Source organism: Apus apus, chromosome 3, assembly GCF_020740795.1.
Source record: "Apus apus isolate bApuApu2 chromosome 3, bApuApu2.pri.cur, whole genome shotgun sequence".
Lineage (NCBI taxonomy): Eukaryota > Metazoa > Chordata > Aves > Apodiformes > Apodidae > Apus > Apus apus.
Genome location: NC_067284.1, coordinates 54,010,807 through 54,020,343, shown reverse-complemented (window position 1 = coordinate 54,020,343; position 9,537 = coordinate 54,010,807). Strand labels below are relative to the sequence as shown.

The window sequence follows — 9,537 nt, the reverse complement described above, 5'->3', positions numbered from 1 at the left end:
TCAGGCCCTCAAGCATGAAATGTCAAGAGTTTTCCTGTCAAGAAGGCTGGCACAAATACTGAACAGGGCCCATTTTGTGCAGATGATTTAACAAGGACTGCATGGGGGAGGGAACAGATTTGGCTCAGACCTCTCTGTTTTTCAGAAGAACAAGTGTATTTTAGATGGCAACACTCACCCTGCAACCCTTTGCTGTTGGGAAGTTGCGGCTCAAGGAAGATCCTCCTTGGGTGCGAGGCTCAGCGCTACACAGAAAGGCAGCCCTGCTCCACAGACTGCTGGGCAATGTAGAGGTGGGTAGTCCTCTTCTGCTGGGAAACACCTCCCTAAGAGAAACCACAGTAGCAGCCATCACACAGGTAGGACAGCAGCACACAGAGGCACAGCTCTTGCTCTGCCACCTCACCTTGTTTGTGGTGTAAACAAGATTTTTAATGTCCTCCTGGGCTGTTACGGGGCAAGAGGAGAACGTGGCACAGAAACAGAAAGGCACAGACCGCCAGTGCCTTAAAAAATGGGCATGTCCTCTCCCATCATAACTTCATACTGCAGGTTGTTCCAACCAATCTTTCCGTGGCCAACAAAACAAATGTCACATTTGTGCTAGTTTTCAGAAAACACATCAAAAAAGACAAGCACAAGGCAAAGCAGCTAGCCAAATGGCCAAGTCTTGCTATTTAACTATTTTGAAATTTAAAAGTTCAATTAAAACCAGCTACAAAACAAAGACATAATGATGACCTTCCTCTTTCCTCACAAGAATTCATGCTTTGGCACAAACAACTGGCTGGCCTGATTTTATGTCCAATGAATTTAATTTTATCTAATAAAGTGTCTCCCTGTACAGCAGAGGAAAAGACGAGGCATTCTGTAAAGAGCTCTTTGGCCATCATGTAATGCTGTACCACTAAAGAAACTTAAAAGCTTAGGGTGATTTCTGTTTTCTCTCAGGCCAACAGAAAAAATAAGCATAACGCAGCTGGCATCAGCACTGGTGAGGTGAGCAACACACGGGAGCTGACATAACTATCAAGCTAAATCCAGTTTCTCTTTGTGGTGAGCTTTTGAAGACACTCAAAAGCCAACTGTTTCTAATGTGCCATGGTTTCCTGTTACTGCACTGCTTACGGATTCAGGCAGCTGGCAGTATGTGAGGAAGGTGCTTTTCCAGGTGGTGACAGCTGACAACCAATGTTTTGGCAGGAAGAAAACAGTCCAGTGGTTTTCCCGTGCCGAGACCTGGGACACAGGGATGCCCACTGCCTTCATGTTTAGCTGTGCTGGTACAACCGAAGAGGCCCTGACTACATAATGTGACTTCCAGCAGAGCTGTATGCACAATCATAAGCTTCTGTGAGCCATCTCCAGCTGGGCATCCAGAGATGAAAACATCCCTAAATTAGTGGGCACTACTGAAAAAGTAAACAAGCGTCTAAACACTTGCACAATGTGTACTGACTCTCAGTAGCTCCAGATTTCTCAAATGCCATCACCTACTGATTGCAAGCATTTCCCAATGGACACGCACCATCATCCTGAAACCCTAAACAGCGCAGTGACTGAGTTTCTTCCACTCTGCTTTACTCAACGTGAGTAATTAATCTTCACGGTGCCTCAGAGGAGGGAGGGCAACATGCCCCAGCCTAGCCCAACGTGCAGGTAGGAGGCACGAAAAGCCAAGTGACCCACGCCAGGTCCTGCAGAAAGCAGGCCAAGCCCAGCTGCCGTGTCACCTGGCCACAGAGATGCTCATGCCACCAAATCCCCGTGGCGAGGAAGCGAGAAGAACACCTTCCTCAGTTCCCCCCTTCCTCCCAGGACCCCCAGACTCGTCAACGGGGTCAATTACAGCGTGCTGGCTGGGACACGCCGCTCCTTGCCGTGGTGAAAGGCGAGGGATTCCTGGCGTGGCAGGGCTGCCAGGAGCAGGGCCGGCGGCCCCGCCGGGTGGCACGGTGCTCTCCCCGGTGGCACGGTGCGCTCCCCGGCGGCACGGTGCGCTCCCGGCAGAGCGGGACAGCCGCGGGCACCGCCGCGCTGCGTGACGACAGGCGCGGCACGGGAAGAGCAGCTCCTGCTCGGGGATCAGCCACCGGCAGGGCGACTTACGCAACCACCGCGCCTCGTTAGGAGGCTGGAGGGGAGGATTTCCAAGGAGCTGCCGCCCGACCCGGCCGAGCGGCTGCAACCCGCCCCGTCGTGACAGGACGTGTCTCACCAAAGCGGCCGCTTCCCGGCTGCCACCCGCGGGGGTCCGTCACCCCCGGGGGGGTACATCACCCCCCGGGGGGTCCACGCCACAGGGCAGAGCACGCCACGCCGGCAGGGAGCGGGGTGACAGTGAATCTTGGGGGGGGGGGGCTCAGCCACCTCTCCATCTCTGGAGACGGGGAGTTACCCAAGATGCCCGGGCTTGGCCTCTTCGCCGCCGTGTCCAAGCTCAGAAATAAAGGTGTTCCCTGAAATAAGGGGCTCGGGGCTCTTGTAGCCTCTCTCCAAGCACTCATCACCTGCAGGCCCCAGGTCAGGGGTCCCCGGACCCGCCCCAGCCCGGACACCCCCCGGCTCCCTCCTAGGGGGGCCGCAGGTGCGCCCGGGCAGGGTGGCCCCGCTGCGGGCCGGACCCCGCAGCCCTTCCCGCCGGACCCCGCCGCGGGGCACGCTGCGGAGCGGAGGAAGCGGCAGCAGCCCCCGCCCAGCCAGGCTCCCCCGGGGCCAGGGGCTGGGCTCCCCGCCGGGCGAGGCAGAGCCTGCCACCTCCCTCCCCTCCTCCTCCTCCTCCACCTCTTCCTCCTCCTCCTCCTCCTCCTCACCCTCCTACTTCTGCACCGGCTCCGCTCCCGCTCGAGCTCCGCCGCTGCCCCTCCGCCGCCGGGGCTGCCACACAGACCCCCTCCCTCCATCCCTCCTTCTCCCCCGCCCCCGCCGGGCCCCCCTCCGCCCCGTCCCCAGCGCCGCCGCCGCCGCCGCTTCCACAAGATGGCGGGGACCGTGGCTGAGCGGGACGCGCTGGTGAGTGCCGCTTCGCCCCCTCCCCGGGCTCGGGGGTGGGCACCGGGGCGGGAAGGGCAGAGCAGACCCCCCCCTCCCCCTTTACGGCGGGCACCTGCGGAAGGGAGCCGGGGTGCTGGCCTGGCGGGGCTCCGCCTGCCCCTTTCCTCAGCGCTTTCCTTTCTACCTGCAGAAAATAGAGGACGGGCATTTAAACAACTCCCTGGGATCCCCGGTGCAAGCTGATGTTTACTTCCCTCGCCTGGTAAATCACCTTTATTTGGGGTTTTATTTGGGTTTTCTTTTTAACCCCTATAGCCCCCTTCTCCCTCCCCCTCGGCTGCACGACGGCGGCCGCTGCTGATGCCGAGCTGACCCTCGCCACCAACACCCCCCCAACCCCCATGTCCTTTCCAGATCGTCCCTTTCTGTGGGCACATCAAAGGAGGAATGAGGCCGGGAAAGAAGATCTTAGTTATGGGCATAGTGGACCTCAACCCCGAGAGGTAACACCCGGGCAGGGCGGCCGGGCCCGGGGAGGGGGCGAGGGGGGGAGGCCACCCGCACACAGACAGACAAACACACGGATCCCTCCTTTCTGGAAAGGGATTATTTTTATCGTTTTAAATATAGCGTGCTGATTTCTCCTTTGACCCATAGAGGGGGCATTTCTTTAAGGGATTCTGTTTCCCAACATTTCGCTTGGGAGTAAAGGAGCATACAGAGCATATATATAAACATACATATACACATACATGCACAACGCACATGCACATATGTAGCTATATGATGTGGTGTAACCACGTTGTTGTCCCTTTCGGAGCTTTTGGAGCATTCCCAGTGCAAGCTGAACTGTCACCCCCCATGCCGTGATGCTGCCAATGGCTTTAATAAGCTGAGAAATGAGACAGGCAGCATTTGGGGCTTATTTGCTTGTTTCTGGCTGAATGAGAGCCGTGTTGTTTGTGTTGCAGCTTTGGCATCAGTCTGACTTGTGGGGAGTCGGAAGATCCTCCTGCGGACGTAGCTATTGAACTGAAAGCCGTGTTTACAGACAGACAGTTTGTCAGGAACTCTTGTGTAGCTGGAGAATGGGGAGAAGAGCAATCATCTATTCCTTACTTTCCGTTTATACCGGACCAGCCTTTTAGGGTGAGTACCAGGATGCCGGCGGCATGCGCCGTATCTGATGAAGCGTGACGTGATCACAGTTGCGGCACAAGCCGACTTGCCTCTCGTGAAATCACGGTGTAGCCTGTGCTGCTCCGGTTGAGACACCGGTTGCTGGGTTGTTTGTATTGATCAGACATTATGTGGAAATGCTGCTGCTGCGTTCCAGTGGGGCTGTGAACACCTCACCGGGGTGGCTCTGATGGGTTGGAGGCTGTAATACCGTGTGGATGAAGCGCACTTCCTGAGCCTAATTTTATAGCTATACATTAAAAAGTACTTCTATGTTATTAGTGCATTAGAAGTTATTACTGAAGAATGTAAATACTCTGTGGGACTGCCACGTTTTAATGGTTTTTTTAATAGACACAGTGTTTGCAGTTTAGTGCAGCTAATAAGGATCTCGTTCATCCTTTGTCTCCAGGGATGTTACACTGGGGTTTACCATAGCCCTTCGTGTTAGCAGATTAAACAGCTAAGCAATAGTGGTATTCTTTCCTGAACCCTGGGATTAAATCTCTGTCAAAGTTAAATCTGTAGTCACTTGAAAATGGTGTATGTGGAAATGTTGTGGTGCAAAGGATGGACTGGAATGACCTAGAAGCAGATTCCCATCTGTAGTGTTTATGGTTACGTGAAGATGTCTTTGCAAATCAGGACTAACAAAGTGTGCAGCTGCAGAGGGCTCCTTCTCTCTCAGCAGCTTCACTACATTGAGGAAAAAGGCTGCATGCCTTCTCCATGCGGCTGACCCAGAAAAACCCTCCTCCTCCCCGCCCCTCTTATGAAACCTCGCTGGCCCCTCTGCTAAATGCCAATGCTCTGACCAGCTGCCAAATTCTTTTAATCCTTCTCGCCCCCAAGATAATCTTCCCCAACCCCAAAAGCTCACTGTCTTCCCAGATGCTTGGGCTTTGAGAGGGTGTTTATGGCTGGTTTTGCTGCAAATTGGTTGCGCTCTACTTGCTTCTTCAAACTCTCCCATCAAAACTGGCAACACCCTTTGGTGTGTGTGGGAAATGAACTTGAAAGGGCTTGGAGGTTTGGTCCTGCTCTGGCTGAGAGGGTTGTACTGCTTGCTGCAGTGGGTGGTGGCTGGGCCCTCAGACAGCCAGACAAATTACAAAGAGCGTGTTTTGTGGGTGTCCCGCTAATGACAGTTGAAAATATCGTACATTTGGCATGAGATAGTGTAGAAAGGAAATTGTTATTTTTCTTTTTTTATCCTCTTTTTTTCCCCAAATGCACAATGGAATGTAGGCTCCCAGTTGACTTCGTACCTTTGATGGTCTCCATCTCAGTGAATAAGTTAGACTATTAAGTTTTCTTGCCAATGACTGGTGATCCAGTCCAGTTATCATTCTGGCGTGGCCCAGGGTGATCTGAAAAAATGGATTGTGAGCAGGGTTGAGGCTAACCATATCTTTTACATAACAAGGCCTAAGGCTGGATGCACCTGCTGCAGTGATACAGGAGCTCTGCGGCAGCACAGGCACTTCCCTGTTACCAGTTGTGCTTCCAGGTCCCTAGGAACTTAAGCTCTCCTGAACTGTCGGCTGCCACTTCTCCCACTGCAACGTGCTCCAAGTCGGTCGGGCTTTGGCTCAGTCAGTTGGTCACTGGCCCCAGTCCCATTTTTATATGCTGTAATAGCAGTACAGTCAAGTACCTGGAAGCAACTCTTCACTCCAGACCACCAGCCTCTTGAAATGACCCAGAATTTACATGTGGCTTCCCCATAGATTTTCTTCTTAAGCCTGTCCAGACCTGGAGGCCTCCAAGAGCCTGTATGAGAAGTGCACGTTATATGAACTCTTATCCCTGCCTCCTGCCGGAGCAGCTCCAGGGAAGCTTAACTACAGGGCACTCTCTCTCAAGCCACCCCTAACATCAGGAATCTCCCAACCTGTCCAAGCTTGTTCAGTTCCAGGCTTTGTTGCTCTTCCAGAGCATTTCCACAGGGCTGTAGGAGGAGGGATGAGCTGTGTCCCTCCCTGATCCTGTTTGTGCCTCATGCAAACTGTCTAGCTGAATTCAAGCCATCCTGCCATTTCCCTCACTGCAGCCCCAGTATGGAGTCTAGCCCAACAGGGAGTCCTGGACTGTCTGCAGCCACAACAGTGAAGGCTTTTTAGTTTTGCAACAGCTCTGTGAGTATGTGTGGGAGGGGAGGGCAAACCTATCCCTCCTCTCATGTTCACTCCCTTCCAGTAAATTAATGGAAGTGTGGAAAACACTGCAGAGGGAACTACCCCCTCATTCTGCAGCAAAGTAACTCTCTAGCAAGGAATGCAAGATGCAGGTTGGAGACACAATTTGTTCCCCCTGTAATTAGCAGTTTGAGTCTGTTTCTGGCATTATTCCAAGAGGCAAAACCTCCCCAATGCCACTGGGATTGGGTTCCTGAGTCCTTCAGGCCATGAGAGTGTGTGATTGAATTAAGATCCCTGTGAAGTAAGAGCAGATCCATCATAGTGTAACTGGTGTCATGGGGGCAAACTGGTCTCGGCCCTGGCTGTTATGTGGCACATAAGTGGCAAAATATGTAACCACACCAACAGTACTTAAAGGCTACTGGTGGGGTCTTTGCATTCTGTGAAATAACTTCCCAGTTACACTGTGAACAACTTGCTTCATCACTTCTGTTTTTCACAGGTTGAGATACTTTGCGAGCATCCCCGTTTTAGAATATTTGTGGATGGACATCAGCTCTTTGATTTCTACCACCGTATTGAAACACTGTCAGCAATTGACACGATAAAGATAAATGGAGATCTTCAGCTTACAAAACTTGGCTGAATTCATTAGGACTGCAGATTCCATACTGGCTCAGGTGCCATCGTCTGTTTGGAGAAGTGACAGCCGGCTCTGGACACAGCTATGGTAGGAAGGCTGCCCTGCTCCTTTTCCACATGCAGTTCTTCACTCCTGTGCCGAGGAACCGGGCTGTTGTTTATCCTAATGAAGAACATTTTTGGTTAATAGACATTGAGCCATTTTTCTTGGATCAAAGTAGCCAACCTGGGCTGGATAATCAAATTGGAATGGATGGAGAAAGACTTGCAGTCTTGTTTCAAATCTCACAGAAAGGCAATTTCTGAAACGCAGCACTAAAACCGGTTACTGAACAGCAGTGATAACAACAACAACAAAAGTTTTTCGTTTGCAAATATTGTTTCTGCACTGAAGTGGAGTAGTGTAGCACAACACAGGGCCACGTGCTGACGTCCTTATCCGGGACCTGAGCCTGGTTCCATGGAAATCAATGGCAAAACTCCCACTCACTTTAACGGGGTACAATCAAACTGTCCTTAGTCAAGCACAATTCCCACTGATTTCTATGGTGTTTTTGCACACGCCTGGGGCCAGCTCTTCTGCTGGTGTAAATCAGCATTATGTCCATGGCATGCAATGGAATTTTGCTGATTGTTCCCAGCCGTTGATTTGGCCCAAGGACTGTGCAAAAACTGAATGAGGGTATGAGGACACAGCCTGTATATTTTAGTCAGGGTATTTGCATAGAATGTAGATTGTTACAAGTTTTTGCACAATGTATTGTTAATACATTTTTTAAAGCTTATCTGTAGTTTATTTATTTATAATCATTGTATGTATTATTAGTAAAAATGAACAATCTTACTGATGGTTAAGTACAGCAAAGTGTAAACATTTTGAATGTACAAAATGTCTTAGGTTCTTTGGGTAAACTTTACATATCATTCTTGAAAAATCATGGTTCCTATCAAATATTTAGTTAAATTTTAATGGAGCCCTCTAGGCCTTGGGAAAATGTGGGCATGGTAGTTGGTGGGGGTGGGGAGAGCTCTGCATATTCACCAGAAACTGTTTTTCAGGGCTTACTAACTTTGCTGCACAGGTTTGAGTTGAAGTCGATTAGTTTTAAAAACTTAAAACAGCAAATTTGTAGGTTTAACTGTGCTTTTATAACCTGAGAAAAAGTTAAATTGGGCAGTCTCGTTCAGAAAGAGAACCAGCCTCTTTCTGGGGGAGCTGTGAGATTTTTTTTTTTCACTTGTTTGAGAACATATTCGGCCTTTGATATGACAATTAAAACTTGTCTAGACAGCCAAGTTATTAATGCTTGAAAATCAGCTACTGCACATGAATAATAACTTTTCATGTAGCTTTTTAAATAGTAGGTATAGCTGTACAAACACAGTCATTGCGCTACACTATAAATGAACACAGCCACTTTTCTTGACTTCCTTAGGACTAAAAACACTTCTTTTCCTTGGCTGCTCACAATAGACTGTAGCAGGTCTTTCTGAGTAGTTCTAATCATGATATAAACATATATTTAGGCAATTTTGAAAACATTTAATATAGGGACTTTCTAAGACAAATACAAAAACATCCTTTGTAGCACACTATTTTAAAAAAAAGAGAGAAGAATCTCACAAACAGAACTATGTTAAACCTGCAATAAAGCTGTGGTTTAAAGCAACCAGAACTGGAACATCCAAAGTTGAGGGTAGAGTGCCAGTTGCAAAGCCTCATTTTGTGCTAATTTGGCCTGCAGTTAAGAAGCCTTAGACTGCAAGCTGAAATTCCAACTGTGGCTCTGGTCCAAAGTCTGTTGAGGTCAATCAGAGTCCTCTGAGCATAGAAGCCTGATTCTTATTTCATGCAAGTGCAAATCTCTGTAAAGCCAGGGAGGTGTTGCCGCTGCAGACAAGAATGAGGATGACACCTATAAGATACAAGTTAAAAATGAAATTTTTAGCCTTAACATTGACATTCCCTGATTTTTCCTCCTGTTTCCAAATTGAGAGAACCTGTTATTTTCCAGATGATCTTTTTATCTGGTGTGTGGCTTTTAAGTTGTACATCAGATTCTGTTTGTACTCTGGATTGAATCTTGATATAAAATGTTCCTCTCTTGCTCTGTTTTTACTCTTTTACATGATACACAATGACCGTGTCATTTTCCATTGTATAAAAAATGCTGACAGTGTTTCGGTACAAAATATATTCTTAAAAATTATGATTATGATGATAATAAAAATCCAAGGGAAAGGTGCTTCTACATGAGGAGTTTGGATTTTTCTCCAGTTTGGAAATGCTCTGGGGTTCCAAAGCACATGATGAATTCTGTTTGGAGAGATATTTAGCACTCTCCCTGCCTAGTGCTTTCTCCAGCTATCTATGTAAAGCTGGGTTTGCTGTTTCAGTGTCATTGCCAAGGGTTGACCTGCTACTCCAGCAGGCCACAAGTGGGAGGCTGGAGAGAGTAAGTAGCACCATGACCCTACAGTAGCACAAAACCATGCCACTGGTAGAGATTTCCTCTCCATGCCTGTACTGTAGCCCCAAAAAAGCAACTTGGCTGACTTGAATTTTTCAGCTGCTTGGGAT

At 49.3% G+C, this 9,537-nt stretch overlaps 1 protein-coding gene across 1 annotated transcript; it reads left to right on the top strand.

Annotated features, from left to right (window-relative positions):
* Window positions 1-2,811: 2,811 nt before the first annotated feature.
* On the top strand, window positions 2,812-9,208 carry LGALSL (galectin like). The gene is made up of 5 exons (XM_051614960.1): window positions 2,812-3,012; window positions 3,185-3,256; window positions 3,409-3,497; window positions 3,966-4,143; window positions 6,817-9,208. Exons 1-5 carry the CDS (start codon window positions 2,980-2,982, stop codon window positions 6,958-6,960), a joined length of 516 nt encoding a protein of 171 aa, XP_051470920.1. The 5' UTR covers window positions 2,812-2,979; the 3' UTR covers window positions 6,961-9,208.
* Window positions 9,209-9,537: the final 329 nt, after the last annotated feature.